Source organism: Cebus imitator, unplaced genomic scaffold (genome assembly GCF_001604975.1).
Source record: "Cebus imitator isolate Cc_AM_T3 unplaced genomic scaffold, Cebus_imitator-1.0 Scaffold4, whole genome shotgun sequence".
Classification (NCBI taxonomy): Eukaryota; Metazoa; Chordata; class Mammalia; order Primates; family Cebidae; genus Cebus; species Cebus imitator.
Window position 1 is genome coordinate 12,624,449 of NW_016107319.1, and position 19,309 is coordinate 12,643,757.

The window sequence follows — 19,309 nt, forward strand, 5'->3', positions numbered from 1 at the left end:
GATGTCAGGAGGACTTTATTTTGATGTCAGGGTAAAAAATACGTAATACAAATTTACCATTTTAACCATTTCAAAGTGTACAGTTCATTGGCGTTAAGTAATTCACATTGTTGTGCAACCATCACCAACATCCATCACTGGAACTTTTTCATCATCCCAAACTACATCTCTGAAACATATGAAACAGTAAGTCCCCATTCTCCCCTCACCACCTCCAAGCCCCTGGTAATCACTATTCTACCTTCTGTATCTATGAATTTAACTATTCTGATACTTCATCTAAGTGGGATCATAAAATATCTCTTTTCTTTTGTATCTGGCTCACATATCTTCAATGTTCATCCATGTGGTAGGACGTATGAGAATTTCATTCTTTTTTAAAGCTGAATAATGTTCCGTTGTATGTACATATATTTATATACATATACATACATGTTTATACCACATTGTGTTTATCCATTCTTCCACTGATGGATATTTGGGTTGTTTCCATCTTTTGGCTAGTTTTCACCTTTTGGCTTTTGTGAATAATGCTGCTATGAACATGGGTGTACAAATATCTGTTTGAGTCGCTGTTTTCAATTATTTAGGTAAATACTCAAAGGTGGAATTGCTGGATCATATAGTAATCTTATGTTTAATTTTTGGAGGGCCGCCATGCTGCTTTCCACAGCTGCTACACTATTTTTTACATTCCCACTGGCAATGCACAAGGATTCCAATTTCTCAACATTCTTGCCAACACTTGCTCTTTGCTGTTTTTGATTTTGTTTTACTATCATAGCCTTCCTAATAGGTGTGAAGGAAAAATTTTTAGTAACTAGTCCTACACCACAGTGAGATCAGCTGTCGCAAGAGGTAGGGTCTGATGGGTGTGCTCTAACAAAGACCGGACAGACTGACACATTCAGATATGCAGGGGATGCACTGTCCAAGTGTGTCTGGCCACAGAGTGAGTAACGGCTGAAATCCAGCACACGTTTCACAGGCCAAGATGTGAACTGTGTCTTCTGGGAGGAAGCAATAACATTTCTTTCCCGAAAATATTGTCAGCTTGCCAAGCCACATGCCCAAAGGGTCACCTTTTTTTTAACATAAACGATGCCACTTTTAAAAGCTATTAGTTATTCTGGTTGGCTGATTCTCCCTCATAGAGAAGCTATAAGATTAATACACAGGGTAATACCTAGTCTAATCCTACTAGATGACTGTTACGTGCACTGAAGGATTCTTTCAATGGTGGTATTCTATAGATCTCTTTGATGGTTTTACATAATAGTCCCTAAATTCTTTGACACTTTCTTACATTGAGAGTTGGGCTCTATATACCCTACCTTCAATCTGGGATCTGTGACTGCTTGACTAATAGAATGGAGCAGAAATGACAGAGTGCCAGTTTCTAGGCCCAGCCCTTAAGAAAGTGGCAGCTTCCACTTTCTGTCTCTGGGGACATTCACTCTTGGATCCCTGCCACCACGCTGTGAGGAAGCCCAAACCACAAGTCTCCACAAGTCTTTGTGGAGAAACACGGAGAAAAACTAACACTCAACACCAAGCAAGTGAACTATCTTGGAAGTGGATCCTCCAGCCCCCGCTACCTGGAGCAAAAACGAGCTGTCCCAGACTAGCTCTGCCCAATCTGCCGACTGATAAGCAGAGTAAATGAGTGTTGTTGTTTTAAGCCACTACGTTTTATAGTGATTTGTTTGGCTGCAACAGATAACCCGAACAGTATGGGATATAAAGTGACCTGTGCTCCAACCTCACATTTCTACAATATGCTGACTCTAACAGTGCACTGAACGACTCCAAGGCAGACCTTCCCTGAAGAGCCCCCAGTTTTCACTCACCTGTCACAGGCAGTGGCCTTTGTCCCTCATCTCCTCTCCCACCACCAATTTAGGACAAAGTCTCTGCCATGATAAAGATGTCGAGACCCACTCTCTATAAGGTCTGCTTCCTCACTCATTGAATTTCTTGAGGTTTCACGGACCCACACACTGGAACCCTCCATAGACTCTCCTGAGGCGCCTTCTTTGCCCTGGGCTGGAGGTCTGGAGCCTTGAGACGCTGGCTACAAGGGACAAGATAGAAACAAACCACCCGATCCAGTAAACTGCTGTCCACTTTAGCTCCTCAACTGTCTTTAAGCGTACGAGGTAGCACGCAAGCCAAGCAAAAGGGGCAGGGAACACCCTTGGGCCGTGGCTCTGTGTCCAGTTGTTCATCACAGAGCAAATCTGCCTGCACTAAGAGGAGGGGTTCCTCTGCAAGGCCTTTCGGAATTCTGAGTCCTGTCTGTTAAACTCTACCCTCTCTCCTCCACATCCCCCATCTCTTCTTTCGGAAAGGAAATAGTTAAAAAGACTCTTGCCCTTCAGGGCCTGGAAGGGGGCAGCAGCTTTGTCCTTTTTAGTGGCTGCGTCCCAGGACAGCTGGAAGGTTAGGACACTCTTGCGGTCCTAGAGTGGAGTGGAAGGTCTGGAGCTTTGGGAGGAGACGGGGAGGAAAGACTGGAGGCGTGTTCCTCCGGAGTTTTCTTTTTCTTGCGAGCCCTCGCGCGCGCGTACAGTCATCCAGCTGGCCTGGCGATTGTGGAGAGTAGGTGGAGAGGCTTCATCCATCCCACCCGGTCGTCGCCGGAGACTGGGGACTCACTGAGACCTCCCCCGGAGAAGCAGTGCCCAGGAAGTTTTCTGAAGCCGGAGTCGCTGTGCAGCCTGAGCCGCCGCCGCGCCGGAGCCCGGGACACCGGCCACCCTCCGCGCCACCCACCCTCGCCGGCTCTGGCTTCCTCTGGCCCAGGCGCCGCGCCTACCCGACAGCTGTCTGCGGCCGCCGAGCTCCACAGTCAGTGCAAGTCTTTCCTATCGGGGGCTGGGGCTGGGACTGGGGCGGGTACGGGGATGGCGGAGACGCTGCCTGGGCCCCTAGGTCGAGAGCAGGAAACGTTCTGGCCCGACTGCCCTGCAGCTTGGGCGACCCGCCGCAGCAAGGACTGGCACCCACCTGCCCAAGGACGCGCGAGGAGGCGGGCGCCTTCCGTGAGGGGTGCGCTCCAGGAATGTGTAGGGTTTGGGGAACTTCACCTCCCCACGTGTAGAGTTTAGGATTCGGATTTTTAGGAAGAGAAAGCCCAATAATTTTCCCTGGGTGTCCCCTCTTCCCCAGGCATGCAAGAACTTTGAGGAACACCAAGCTCTGTGGCTTGCTCCAGAGCCTGGTTGTGAAGTTGGCTCCACAGCCTTTTCTCACTCGCTTGCTTTTCCTCCCCCACATCTGGGTCTGGGTATGCCAAGGGTAGCCAAGGGCACTCGGCGTGAGGGACTGAGGTGTTTGGGAAAACCCCCAGTGTAGCTAGTTTTGGAAACCAGCCTGTGGAGGTCTAGGCATTTTGTTCTGTGCTCGCCTTTAAAGGACACTTGTTGCTTCTCACGTGCAGAAAACAAGGGCTGCTTCTAGATAATCACCCTCTGTTTACATCATCCTAATGGCTTTCCCCTGATAGAGTTGGGGGCGGGAGGCATACTGAAGTCAGGCATTGTCTCTAAGGAGAGTTGCTCATTCCTTAACCGGGGAGCAAAACCACAGAAAACTTGTAAAAAGTTCCTAGTTTACTTGTTTTTTTCCTCCACCTGGAGTTGTCTATGTGTTAGCTAATTGAGAAACACCTTGGCAGTCATTTCATGAAAATTAAATGCTCTAAACTCATGCCATTTTGATAAGGTCTGAATTTCCAAATTACCAATTACAGGTGAACTTTGACTCTGAGGGTCTCATATGTTAAATGGTTAAAGTGTACGCATAAGGATTAGGTCCTCTTTCTTAATCATAGTTTTTTGCACTCCCCAAACTCTCAGACCCCAAATAGGAAGAGTGCTGAATCTATAGGCCATGCCCTTCAGGTCTGAACCTGAGATGCTTCACTAGTGCTATGACTGATGATGACTGATGATTCAAAGCACAGCCTGACTCAGATTCCTGGAAATGAGCTACAGCCCCACCTTGGAAGAACCTGCAGTTGATGGGCTCCTTTCATTTGGTTTTGTACTTTTCAGCCAATGATAATACGGCATTCACATGCCTTTGCCAGGTATCCCTTAGTTTTGCAGCTTAACATGTGTGGAGAGCTGACAGAGAAGTCATCGGAAGTAATTTCTGCGGTGGTGTCATTGTTGGAGGAGGAAGGAAAGGGGTTTTAACAGTAGCTGGCTCATGCCTTTAGAACCTACAGCCTTGGCCAGGCATGGTGGCTCACGCCTGTAATCCCAACACTTTGGGAGGCCCAGGCTGATGGATCACCTGAAGTCAGGAGTTCGAGACCAGCCTGGCCAACGTGGTGAAACTCCGTCTCTACTAAAAATACAAAAATTAGCCAGGTGTGGTGGTGGGTGCCTGTAATCCCAGCTATTCAGGAGGCTGAGGCAGGAGAAATGCTTGAACCCAGAAGGGTTGCAGTGAGCTGAGATTGTGCCACTGCAGTCCAGCCTGGGTGACAAGAGTGAGACTCTGTCTCAGAAAAAAAAAAAAGAAAAAGAAAAAAAGAACCCACAGTGTTGGCCTTACCCCCTTCCATAATCCGCTAATGGAGCAGACCAGCATGCTAACGTTCAAAGTACCAAGGGACCTTGACAAGTAGAGCAGTACCCACTGTAGCCAGGTCAGTTCACAGGTCAGTTCCCAGCTGACTGTAACCAGCAGAGAGCCATTCCATTTCTGAAAAAGGTCTTTTCTCTCTCATTTTTAAGAAAGCTGTTACTGAAGGTTCCCTTTCAATTGGGAAGTTGGAAGACGTTAGTTGACTCAACAGCACCAGATATGAAAGTATTTCTTCTCCCCCCATCTCTGATCCAAAGAGGCGGATGACAAGAAGCTTTGCTCTTGGAGTCCTGGTCTTCATTTTGGAATGGAAATGGTGGCATTTCATAGGTCTATCAATATTCAGCCAGATACTCACTCCAAACTATAAGAAGCAGGAAAAAACTGCAAATTGTTTATAATTAAGTCTAGTCAGAGCTGACAGTTACATGGCATGCCTCTAGCCTTGAAACATTGATATCTTTTCTCATTTAATCAGAGTTAGTCAAGTCCTATAAGCAAAGTTACGTGTCCTGCCATTTCTTAGCTTTGAAACCTTGACCTAAACACATAACTTCTTCAAGACTCTGGTTTCCTTATACGTAAAATGGAGATATTGCTCCTGCCTTCCTAGAGTCATAAAGCTCAAGGCAGATAACAGATACATATATAATAAGTTACTATGTATAAATACTATTTTTATTTCAGATTTGGTGAGGAAATGTCTGGGGAAGGCAAAAGTGTACAATACTTGAACTTTATATTTACCCTTTCTATACAACTTGAATAAATACACTTTCTATATAACTTGAATAAATCTTATTTTATCCTCGTATTGGCCAAACCTAAGCTTTACAGATTTCCCAAGATAATTATCAAAATTCCTAAAAGTGGTTAATGCCAACCTTGAATAGACTCAGAAAAAGGACTCAATTTTTTTAACTTTTTTTTTTATTATTATTTGAGACAGGGTATCACTCTGCTACTCAGAATGGAGTGCCATGACTCGATCATAGCTCACTGCAGCCTTAATCTCCTGGGCTCAAGCGATTCTCCCACCTCAGCCTCCCAAGTAGCTGGGACTATAAGCATCTAATCTTTTTTATTTTTTGTAAAGACAGAGTCTCACTAAGTTGCCCAGTTACTCCTGGGCTCAAGCGATCCTCATGCTTTGGCCTCCTAAAGTGCTATGATTATAGGCATGAGCCACCACACCCAGCCAGGACTCAATTTTTTTAAGGTTAAATTATGACCTGGGTATACATCACAGACACATACACACACCATTGCATAAATCAGATTATGTCTTCATTTGAAGATTCATAAAAGCCTACAGAAAAGGAAACATATAAAATATTGAAATAGGAGGGGTTATTTTTAATTATTTTTGATTATTTAATTACCCCAACCTCCCTCATTTTTTCAATGGCTTTTCTTTAAGGATTAAAGGTCTCCTAAATTTCCTGGACAGGAAGGACCACTAGCTCTCTGCAAGTAACTTAAAAATAAATAAATAAATAAATAACCACAGCAGATGGTCTTTGAAAACGTCTAACCATCCTCCTGAGTCTTTTGCTTCATCTTAACTCTGGAGGCTTCTTTAAAATATTTTAGGTACAAATAAAGCATGAGGATGACAGACAGGATGGTTTAGTGGTTAACGACTCTGGTTCAGAGTTGGACTGACCTGCCTTAGAATCAAAGCACTGTCACCTACCACCTGTGGCCTTGACAAGCTGCTTCACCTTCCTGGGCCTCTGTTTCCTTTTCTTCAAAATGGAACCATGGGTCTACGTCACAGGACCATTGTATGGATTACAGGGCATCATGCACATATAATATTGAACACAGTGACTGGCATATAATAAATGTAACTATATAGGATGGTTAAAAGATAGTATAGGGGCAGATGTCCCTTGGAAAACCAAATACTATAACTAGCCTGGGAAAGTTCATTATTCCCATTTCATTCATTGACAAATACCATACTGTGATAATTTCTGAGAAATGAAAAAGCAAAAAAAAACTCCTATAGAAAATGTAGATTTTATATATTAAACATCAAGGTTCCCAAAACAAATATTTTGTTTTTATCAATTCTTTCATTTTTAGTTGAAATTAAAATTGTTAGATGCATTAATGGTGTTAACCAGAGTTCTGACTAACATCTCGTAGCACTTTAGATGGCTACCCATGCTGCACTTTATTCCTGTGTTTATTGTTTATCATATGCAAGACAGCACACATTTTAGAAGATTCAATTTTTAAATTTGGTAATTTTATTTTATGCCTCAATACTCTGTCCCCTTTACTCAGCATATAATGCCTTTTCTCTTACATTAAAAAATATGTTTGTATCTCAACTCTTGAAGATTTTTGTAATTCAGGCTCTTATCAGCCTGAATGTAGAGAAAGAAGTAACTACTACTTAAAGGGAAAATTGACATAGTCTCATCCATATTATGATGTAGATATAAGTACAGCTATGGAGATAGATGAGTGAGAGAGAGAAAGAGAGATAGGGAGATGGAGACAGAGCTAGAGATGGATAGAGACAGAGATAGAGATAGATAGAAATAGAGATAGAGATAGAGAGATGGAGATGGAGACGGAGATGGAAACAGAGACAGATGATGGAGACGATGGAGATGGAGATGATGGAGGTGATGGAGATGATGGAGGTGATGGAGATGATGGAGATGGAGGTGGAGGTGATGGAGATTGAGATGATGGAGATGGAGATGGAGATGATGGAGGTAATGGAGGTGATGGAGATGATGGAGATGGAGATGGAGACTTACATAGAGGAGATAGATCTTGCCCTAATAGAGCTTTGGTTTTTTTCTGATTTTGCTCTGCCATAGGGTAACCTGCTATACATGTATCTTACCTAATCACCAAATATATCCTGCATTTTAATTGAATCTATAAATAATCATTGACTATGATCTTTTTGGCAACCAGATTTTATAAAAAAATTATTTTTCCTTTTCTTTCAGGTGAAAAAAAAAGTGAAGGTGTAAAAGCAGCACAAGTACAATAAGAGATATTTCCTCAAATCTGCCTCAAGATGGAAACCCTTTGCCTCAGGGCATCCTTTTGGCTGGCACTGGTTGGATGTGTAATCAGTGATAATCCCGAGAGATACAGCACAAATCTAAGCAATCTTGTGGATGATTTCACCACTTTTCGTGGCACAGCACTCAGCTTCCTGGTTACCACTCATCAACCCACTAATTTGGTCCTACCCAGCAATGGCTCAATGCACAACTATTGCCCACAGCAGACTAAAATTACTTCAGCTTTCAAATACATTAACACTGTGATATCTTGTACTATTTTCATCGTGGGAATGGTGGGGAATGCAACTCTGCTCAGGATCATTTACCAGAACAAATGTATGAGGAATGGCCCCAACGCGCTGATAGCCAGCCTTGCCCTTGGAGACCTTATCTATGTGGTCATTGATCTCCCTATCAATGTATTTAAGGTAGGAAGTAACCACAAATGTATTTTCAGGTTTAAATCCATGGTCTGATTCCACATGGAGAGTTGCTGCAGACTTTTCTGACTTTTGGAATTCTATCTGTGTTTTTACTGAGAGCTATTTCTGCTATCTTCAAACTACTAGTTTTAAGATTTTAAAATTTTATTATCTGTCTTATGTTACACTCAGTTTCCACCTTAATTGTAACAAAATAATATTTCAGAGATGAAGTTCAAAATCATGGAGTTTCATGACTTGGATTCTCATGCCAGCCCTGAGCTTGCTGGTTGGGCAGGCAGTCTTGACAAGATCCCTGGATTTTTATGAAATGCGATTTCCAGGGTAAGAGCTACTGAACCCAGAAAATACTTGAAATAAACATATCCTTAGGTTTAGTTACCTGTTGAATATGATGCTGTTCTGAAGCCAGATATCTATAGTTCAGCCAGAAATGAATGGTAATGATTTTATTTAGACTATCTAGATTAATGATTAAAGAAAAGGGCATCCTGGCTTTTCTCGGTGATTTTTGTGACTTAGAGATAATGGGGTCCACATGATAGCAGGCCAGTGTTGACCTTGCTGAGCAGTATTACTAACTAAAACCATTTAAAACTGGCCTGCTTTCCTCGGTCTTCTTCATTTCTTCAGTCTGCATTTATCAAGCACCCACTGTGTGCCCACCCCTAAGCTCAGCAGTAAGGAACCAAAGACAAACACAACAAAGTCAGTGCTCAGTGAGAGAGGAAGATAACTAACCAGTCTGTGGTCACCTTGTTTGCAGACTATATTAGGCCATTTTTACATTGCTGGTTTAAAAAAAAAAAAAAAAAAAAAAAAAAAAAAAAAAAAAAGCTGGATAATTTATAAGAAAAAGAGATTTGATGATTGGCTCACGGTTCTGCAGGGGGCACATGCATGGCTCCAGCATCTGCTTCTGGTGAGGGCCTCAGGATGCTTCCAATCATGGCAGAAGGGGAAGGAGTGCAGGCACATAACATGACAAGAGCAGGAGCAAGAGAGAAAGGGGGCAAGGCACCACACTTTCAAACAACCAGATATCTCAAGAATCACTCACTAACGCAAGGACAGCACCAAGCCATTCATGAGAGATCTGTGACCCCCATGACCCAGACACCTCCCACCAGTTCCTACCTCCACCGTGGGGGATTACATTTCAACATGGGATTTGGAGGGGACAAACATCCAAACTATCAGAGACTACTTAGTCCCAAAACAAACTAAAGCCAAAGGAATTAGATATTCCATATTTGGTCTACTTGTTGTGAGGGAAAAATTGCTGCAAGAATTCAAATGTACGAAAATTCAAATGAAATGGCCTGATCTATGCCAGATTTTATGAAATGTGTTTATGCTAAACCCAGGAAAAGTATTTTCCTCAGTCTTGTTTTTTTCTTCTATGTATTATGCATAGAAAGCAACTATTCTAAGAGGTAATATTCTGAAATATTACTATAAATGGCAAGTTTTGTCAATTGAAGATATAACACATTTTAAGTAAAACAGTAATCTCTCAGTTTCCAATAAGTACACTTAAGCGATGGTTAAATTATATTACCCTAGCAGAAAAATCGGTGGAATGACAATATAGATGAAAACAACGGTTACAATTTTGACATTACAAATAAATCTTCCCAAAGTTACACCAATATACTGTTTCCAACATTGGAGAGATTAGAGAACAAATAATCAAAAAATGATCATCTCTTTCCACAGGATAGCATAAATACATGTATTTTCTATTAGAGCTTAAAATAGGAGTTTAGAACCAAATTATGATTCAAAATTGAAAATGCATAATTGATTTAAAATGTTTAGCATATGCTACATAACTTTAATTTTTTTTTAAAGTTTTCTTTTTATGAAATACTATGTGCACACAACCACTTGACTTTCTCCTGACATTTCTCTCTAATGACAAATTGGAAAATTCAAATTTTAACTCTTCAGCCATCACAGTGTATAGTATCAAACATTGATTATTCATGCTTATCAACTAGTGAACCAACCCATCATGGCTCAAGAAAATGATTAACCATCTCTGAATTAATAACTCCCTGCTGCTGTTCACCCTGAAGCACACTATGTAGATTAAGCAGCTTCTTAGCAAATCAATACCCACAACTGCTGGGAAGGATACCTGCTTATCTCTTTGAGGTGCTACTGCCAATCACCAAACTAAACTTCATTTCTATTCCATGGCAACGTTTTAAGTCAGATCATCTGGAATGTCTCCAAATTTGGTAAAAATACAAATAAAACTTTTACATTCACCTAGCAATGAATAAAAATTAACACATTCTTATTTGAACATATGGTTCTCCCCTCCTGGGAATCCAATACTTTGTATACCTTACTGTAGTTCTAAATAATGTGGACCGTTTGATATTTTTACATCATGGGAGTAATTTGTGTAATTACTATTTTTCTAAAACTTGTGTAATGAGTCATTTAACCATCATTAATTTTAGAAAGTAAACCTTTTGGGCTAAAAAAAAAAATACTCTAGTTATTTCCATCTTTTTCCAGAGAAAAAGACAAAAAAGCATTGGAGTGTGCTAAACACCTTCACAATATTTAGGAGCGATCTCCACATCTTCCTGTCATCCTCTTCTGTAGGTCAGGAGACCATACATGTTGCTATTCTTCTGACTTCTAACTAGGATAGTCAAGAGATCCTTCCAAGCAATGTGAGTTACAGGCCCCCATCCCTTTTCCCCATAGCTGCCTCCCATAGTAAAATTTTGGTGCTTTGGAGTCTCTCACATACCAAACCTGTAGATTCCTCTAACCATGTCAAGTTCACTACTTCTATATTGCAGGGCAAGGTAGCAGCTGTCTATCTCACTTTAACATTACATTTATATAGCTATGAAAATAATGCATACAATTGGAGAATATTCAATTAAAGGGATGCATGAGCCTTCTTTATTTCCCTCAGTATTAGGAGGATTAGGTTGAAAGAAGAATAAATGGTTCAAAGTATTGAATATGCTCAGTACTTTCAACCATTTACCGAAGTTGAAAATATCAAAGAAAGATGAGTTTTGAACCACACATATTTTTGTGTTTACCAATTATATTAATTGCTTTTATTTTTTAATGTGTATAAATTTTGGGGGTGCAAGTGTAGTTTTGTTACATGCATATATTGCATAGTGGGGAAGTCAAGGCTTTTAGGGTATCCATCACCAGAATAACATACGTTGTACCCACTAAGAAATTTCTCATCATCCACTCTCTCAGTTGCTGTTCTGCTCAGTTCTAAGGTGTCTCCAGACAGAAAACATTGCTTTGAATCATATCAGAGTTAGCATAAGTGGAAGTAGACTATTTAAAGATTGTATTAATATCTGAGGCAAGCTAGAATTGCTGATTAGATTGTAATAATGTTATAAGAAAAAGAAGGCATGATATTCTTCCTATTTACGTTTTATTCCCTTTCTCTCACTTTGAAAAAGATTGTACTTAAAGGTTTCATAGATCAATGTGATATAAAACACAACTGAAAAGTAATGCAACAGCTGTCAAACAGCTGGGCTGTTTCTGATGTCAGTAACCCGTGTAGATGGTGCTTGGTGGCTCTGGATGGCCTGTGGCACGGAAGGTGGGGTGGGGTCATTCCACACCTGAATTGTCAGAAATTTCTTAATTTCTTAATTGATCTCCATATCTTCAGAGCTTCTTCCCCACAACAAATCCTGGACTTTGCTTCCATCTGTCAAGTGCTACTGCTTCTACAAAAGCACCCAGGAGCTCCCATCTGTCCCCCTCATCCCCCATGTTTAGCAGTCAAGACCCTCCACACTCTAGTCATAGTTTACTTCCTTCCTACTAATTCCCAACATGCATGGCTCAGCTCTGTCAAAATGCTATCACTACCCCAAAGGAACATTCTTTGCCCTACATAGCATTCTCAGAGAGACTGAATATAGTCACTGAATTGCTGCTGCTGAAGCACTTAGAGATCCTAGTTTGAAAAATGAGTTAGGCCTAGAATTATATATGTTGCATCAAAGAAATAACCCAAAAGATGAAAAGAAGCTCCTCTAGTCCTTGTTACACACTCACTCACTCACACACACACACACACACAAAACCTGATGATAAAAGAAAGTCAGCAATCTAAGAAAGTAAAATGCAAAACAGAAGGAATCAAAGCAAGCCAATGACTGCCAATTGCCTTCTTGGTTTTCAAACACAATGGCCTTGCAAATGGTAGTGTGTGAAGAAAAGCTATTTCTAAGATTATCAAGGGATACGTCTGATTTTCAGTTGTTCAAAAAAAAGACAATATTACTAATTGCAGTAGAAGATTGACAAAAGCAGGAAGGAGAAAGAGAAAGGAGTTGGCAGACTTTTTCATATACCCAAGCTTATAACCCATACTGCTGATGGATTCAATTTGTCAAGAAATTACATTATCTGATATCTTAAATTTTCAAGAACAAAAACTTGTCCAAGTAAATTAATCTGTATATAGGACATTTACATTTGTTAGAATGGCAAAATAGTTAAAACATTGTTTCCATGTAGGGGACCAAAAATAACCCCTAATTACTAGATGACATAATTGATGAGAAGTATAGAATTTAATAATTTTATTATTTAATGACTCATGAGATTACATGTATGCCACAGAGGTTGTCTATAGGGAGATGGGTTATAATTTTGAATAGAGTGGAAGCCCTAAAAGTGATATTTGTGCATGAGCCAAGACTTGGCACCATGTAGCTTCGGGAATACAGCCCTGCCCTATGTACACCCAGATACATCCATATTTCACTGAACCTCTCCTCTTACACAGAAACAAGAATGTGGGGAAATGTGTGTATGAGAGAGATGGAGTAAAGACGATTAGAATGGTGGCCATGAAAAGAAGCAAGAGGTAGAGTCCAATAGCTTACCACAGATGCTTTTGACATGCACAGCAGGGAGTTGACACTATCGATAATACGCCACGTAAATCATGTCTCCACTTAGCACGTGGCACAAAGCAGATCTGTGAGAACAACAGTGACAGAATCCAGTAACTCTGTTGGTTACTAATTCTGTCTACCCTAAGCAACCACCCCTTATTGAGGACAACAATGAAAAATAAACAAATCCTATTTATGCATCAAATTACCAGGAATATTTTGCAATGAAAAGTCAAGACTCTCAATATGTTCCTCTGGCAGAGGATCTGAACAATGTGGAAACCAGAGACATCCACAGAGAGCCAGTTATCTCAATGTTCACACAGCTTTTGATATCTTGTGCAACTGGGATCCATCCTTCTGGGGCAGCTTTAACAAAAGTAGCTTCTTGACATATCAAGTCACCACAGCAATTTGTGTCTTAAAAATAAATTGTCGGGCCGGGCGCGGTGGCTCAAGCCTGTAATCCCAGCACTTTGGGAGGCCGAGGCGGGTGGATCACGAGGTCAAGAGATCGAGACCATCCTGGTCAACACGGTGAAACCCCGTCTCTACTAAAAATACAAAACATTAGCTGGGCATGGTGGTGCATGCCTGTAATCCCAGCTACTCAGGAGGCTGAGGCAGGAGAATTGCCTGAACCCAGGAGGCGGAGGTTGCGGTGAGCCGAGATCACGCCATTGCACTCCAGCCTGGGTAACAAGAGCGAAACTCCGTCTCAAAAAAAAAAATAAATAAATAAATAAATAAATAAATAAATTGTCACAACTTACAGATTAGATATCTCAAGCATAGTAGATGTTCAGTAATGCTTGTTGTTACGATTTGATTCAACAAGGGCTTTTACTCTTCAATTAACTTCAAATCAGATTAATCTGAGATATTCAAATTAAAATGATGATGATGGTGGGGGTGGTAGGGGTGGTGATGATGATGATGATGATGATGGTCAAAGGGATTCTTCATTTATAGACAAGACAGAAGACATTAGCTGTGGTTTGCATGTGCTATTCCCCAACTTAGTCAAATTACCTACCAAATTCTGTATGTGATGAGCCTATTTCCCTTTTACTGCATCATCAAGCAAATAAAAACACACTTTTCTCATGTACTCCAAGAATCATGCTGTAAGCATAAAATTAGCTAGAGAACCTGCATTCTCTAAATTTTAAGAGAGAAAATGTGTCCCTTGACCAAGATCTCTGTTATTCACTGGTACATTGTATTCCAGCTAGATATTTTCCCATAGGGTAGCTCTGATGCTGTCTCCTCTGCAAGCACCTCTCTCTCCTCCAGCTAACCTGGCCTATCTGAGTCCTTCTACCTGGGATATGGTCCTTCTACCTGGAATATTTTTTCCTCAGGCTTTCTCTGGCTTATTCCACTTTATTCCTTGAATCTCAGCTTAAGCATCTCTTTCACAAATATCCATGATCCAAACTGGGTTAGTGCCACTCCCAAGACCCCCTTTATTAACCCCGAACAAGCACTTAACCTACACTGTATTGTATTTGCCATCTTCTTGGACTGTCTGCAAGTTCTTTGAGGCATGCTATCATCATTCTCATTTATTACTGTATCTCCTGTGCCCAGCTTTAAAAATATTTGATAAATGAGTAAAAAAAGAAAATGGACTGTAGTTGCCTCTGTTAGAACGTTTTTCTCCCATGCAATTCCAGATCTAAAAGCAGACCTGCTTATTGAGTTTATTGAATTTCTACCTTTTTTTCTGAAAATCAGAATGTCTCATGGTCCATAAATCTGCAAGAAGCTTGTGGGAAGCAGAGCAGCACATAACAGCAAGATGGTTTTTCACTTCCCTTTGTCTCTAGGGGTCAAGAGTTCTTGTCTCGTGGTTCAGGCATTGTGTTAACTATTTCCGTGCAATATTCATTCTTTAAGCACAGTTGTAACTGTAGTTTTGATTGAAATATTAACCTATAAGTGATCTGGAATATGAAAATAAGCATTCATATCACAGATTTTTTTTTTTTTTACTCTTGAGAGAATAGGAAATAGGTTGATTTCTCTGGCATTAGTAAGATATAGGTACATTGCAAAAAATTATGCTAACTAGCTAGCTTAAGAATAGATGTACATATAAAATGACAGGGTGATAAATTTATTAGCCAATTTGCTATTTGTTATAAGGAAGTTGCTGTCTGGAAAGGCTTCAGAACCCTCTCCAGCTCTACCTCCCCTTCTGACTTTTCATTTCCTGTGTCTGGGAACCTCATTGCCTTCTCTCATGGTCATGTTAAGTAATTATTCTCATGTGAGGTTACTCTGCTAACCCTCGGCATTTGGCTCACAGCACAGTTATTCCCGCGTCAGTAATGGAGGATGGAAACCGTCCATCACTGCAAGACTGTTCCCATGGCTGAGGAGGGAGAGATGGTTTCAGTCCCGTTCTTGTTAGTAAAGTGTTGAGATTAAATAGATTCATGTCTGTTGATATTCCCCCAACAAGGAGTTCATTTAGCTCACTGGAAGAGTTTGCTATATTCTAAACTTAACATAAAATAACGATGCAGGAAAGTTTTAGGTTTAAGAAAGGAATTTTCACATGATACATTGTGTGTGCTTGTGTGCATGTGTGTGTGTGTGTAAATGTTGCTCTGATTTAAGCATTCTGATCAATAAAAGCAGTTCGGGCCATTTTATCCTGAAGGATTTCTATAGGGTAGTCTTGTGAGTTGCTTATTATACAAAGTGTGTGCAGTTAGTACAGAGTGTGCAAAGTAAAATGAAGGGGGCTGGGGAATCAAGTTTGTTGTCTCTGAAGTTGATTTTGAGACTGGAGTGGTTAAATAAACAATATTCTAAGAATTCCATCAAAATAAATTTGATATACTGCCAGAAATTCTACAACTGACTTCTGGATCTACCACATTCTCTTGGGAGTCAGAACTACTGCTTTCTATAGCTACAATTTTATTTTTAACTAGGTCTAGTTTTTGTTGGAAAAACTGTCCTAAGATTAAAAGTTAATAGTTGAAATTAAATTTAATAATAAAGCTGAATGTATCATTTGGCATTAATTTTTGGTAGCCTTGGATTTAAATTTGAACATCAAATATTATACAAAACTGCATGCTCTGAATCATCTATTTAAATTTGGTGTGTTTTTGCAGAAGAGCAATCTGGAAAAAATAAATTAAATAAATGTGGAAGGTTTGAAGCCCTCAGTGTTCTTGAGCTCAGGAACCTAAAATCAAATGTGGCCTCAGAAAGACTTAATATTATTTTTGGATTTGCACATTTAGAGGTCACTTCTCAGAACTTAAACACCTCTAAGAGTTTTACTGACATTCTAACTTTTAAAACTACTTCCTTGGAGACTAGTACCAAGAAAGGAAGCAAGTCAAATCTTGCATCTCATACTTGCCCTAAACATGAGACTCCTGTTATTTTAGATCAAATTTATACTAGAAGGCAATAGAGATGGCAACTCATTCACCACTTGTTTACTCAGTGTTATTAGGTTTTTCTTCTCCAACTGCTCTTCATTTATTCAATAAAGACATTGGGTAAATAGCAGCAAACAAAACAGATATCTTTGCCCTCGTGGATTCTGGTAGAAGAGCAAGACAAAAAGCGAGATAAGTAAATAAATACATAGTCTGTAAGATAAGTGCTAAGGAGATAAGTACAATGGGGAAAGGGAATGGAAAGAAGAGAGATGGGATATTGAGTGGGTAACCTCAATACAAGGTGACAGTTGAGTAAAAACTTAAAAGGGATGAAGGAGCAAACCATGCCGCTATATAAGGTAAGGGCATTCCAGTTAGAGGAAATAGCAGGTGCAAAGGCCCTGTGGCAGGAATGTGCCTGGAGAGTTAAAGGAAGAGCAAGGAGGCCTTGGTGGTTGAGTGGGAGAGAGAGAGAGTAATGGCAAGTGAGATCACAAGGGTATGAGGGTGGAGCAAGAGCAGGGGAGAGGTAGAACACCTAGGCCCTTATGGTATGGTGACTATATCATCTGTTGTACAAACAGGACAATTCTGAGCATGGAGACACTATCATTAATTATGTCAGGACAGTAGGCACAAACCAGGACTGTCCTGGGTAAACAAGGAAAACCTATACACCTTTAAAAAGTTTTTGTCTTCTTTCTCTGAATGAGATAGAAAGTTTTTGGAAGGTTATGTCCGGGCGAGTGACATGATCTGGTTTACATTCTAGCAAGAACATTCTGGCCAGGCACGATGGCTCATGCCTGTAATCCCAACACCTAGGAAGGCAGAGGTGGGAGGATAGCTTGAGCCCAGGAGTTGGCTACTATGTTGAAAAGTATTTCCTAAATCAATGAAGGGAAAGTATTCAATCTTAAAATATGTTACATATACTAATATGGAACATGAGAGTATTACCTAAAGCATAGTGTTTACTCTATGCCAAGCTAAGTCATGTGACCCTCCCAACAAATCTATGACATGCTACTGTTGCCTGAATTTTAAAATGAAAAAAGTAAGGGCAAGAGTGTTAAGTAACTTCCTCAAAGTCACACAGCTAGAAATGGCAGGTCCAGGATTTGGATCCAGCCTGATCCCAGAGGCTGTGGTGTTAGCCAGCCTGCCATTCTATTCTTCCACACACCTCATAAGACAAACCTTATAATTACCAAAATGTCATCCCTAACACAAATAGACTTTCAAAGATTGTTCAAAGAAGAAAACGTTCCCTTTTATCTTCTCCACTAAATCCAACAGCTTCATTAGTTCCTTCTTTAAGACAGAAGTAACACATTGTAAAGAAAACGTGTATAATAGAGATTGCACTCCAAAATAGCATCTATGCTGTAAATCTTACAGATGGCCTTGGGACATCTGGTGAACAGGATTTCTGTAGCCAGTATTCATTGCCATGTCAGTAAGGTCAACTGACAGGAGGAGAACCAGAAAATAAAAAATAAATAAACTGAGAGGATAGATTGAGTTATTTGATGTACTAATTGCCTCGACACATCTGCTCAGAGAAATGCGTTTTGCAGAATGAGTGGCTCATCTAGTTGTCACTTGAAAGGCAAGGCAATTTGTGGACAGGATATAGAAGAATGAATGCCTATGGCTAGCCGATAGTTTCAATTAGGATAGAAACATCAGGCTTTACTGATAAAGCTAGAGGTTGCATTTCTAGACCTTTCTCCTTGGGTGTTTACAGATGCACAGGAGTTAAAAGGAGGGTGTGGAAGCATAAGAGATAACATTTGTGGATATATCTAAACTGATCATTAGAAAGAAGCCAGGAATCCTCAATTTTTAAAGATTTGCATATAAAGTATAACTTTTGTGAAATAGTTCCATTAAATCTAATGCATAATGAACTTCATTATTAATTCCTAATTTTAAAAGCAACAAATAAAGAAAACATTACTGAGCATTTTTTCAATGTCAAAAATATTGCTCATCAAAATATGAAAGGTAATGGATGCATGTTTCTTAAGAAAATATTGAATAACACATTACACCTCATCCCACATAAGTTTTACGTCACATAAAGAAATTGCAGAATGTCTGTACAAAAAAAAAATCTCTCACCACTGTGAACTTTTAGTTTGAAAAAAGATTTAAAGCTCAGTTTTCACCAAATAGAAATATCTAGAATACAGCAAAGTTTCTCTTTTCAAATGGTGTCATTTAGGTCATAAGTATGGTATTTCACTGCATATTTTCATTGTTTCCACAAATTTTACTGGCCTATAGAAGTTAAATCTATGAAAATTCTGGTTATGTTGTATCATATAAGCATTTTTTAGGCTGGGAGCGGTGGCTCACGCCTGTAATCCCAGCACTTTGGGAGGCCAAGGCGGGCAGATCATGAGGTCAGGAGATCGAGACCATCCCAGCTGTGGTGAAACCCCGTCTCTACTAAAATACAAAAAATTAGCCAAGTATGGTGGCGTGCACCTGTAGTCCCAGCTACTCAGGAGGCTGAGGCAGGGGAATCGCTTGAATCCGGGAGACAGAGGTTGCAGTGAGCCGAGATCGCACCACTGCATTCCAGCCTGGCAAAAGGAGCAAGCCTCCATCTCAAAAAAAAAAAAAAGAGTTTTTTAAACATTTAAACGTGATTGAAATATAGCATACATACAGAATAATGTGCCTGGTTACATATGTGTTCATTCTGTGAAAATTAACAAAGCATCAGAATGAACACATGTGTAACCAGGATCAACAAACAGAGCATTATCAGCACCCAGAAGTCTCCCAGTCACTACGCTAACCCTTAAGCCACTCACTTTCCTGACTTCTAACAGAATGAATTTGTTTGCCTGTTTTTGTGCATGTGGAATCTTATGATG

General features: G+C 40.2%; 1 protein-coding gene across 2 annotated transcripts in view; it reads left to right on the forward strand.

Moving 5' to 3' along the window:
* Positions 1-2,414: 2,414 nt before the first annotated feature.
* Positions 2,415-19,309, forward strand: part of EDNRA (endothelin receptor type A) — a 59,844-nt gene continuing 42,949 nt past the window's right edge. For both annotated transcript variants that reach the window (XM_017534888.2, XM_037740642.1), the window contains exons 1-2: positions 2,415-2,850; positions 7,578-8,068. In XM_017534888.2, the coding sequence (XP_017390377.1) occupies positions 7,649-8,068 (420 nt within the window). In that variant the 5' untranslated portion in view covers positions 2,415-2,850; positions 7,578-7,648. The remainder of the gene's footprint in view (positions 2,851-7,577; positions 8,069-19,309) is intronic.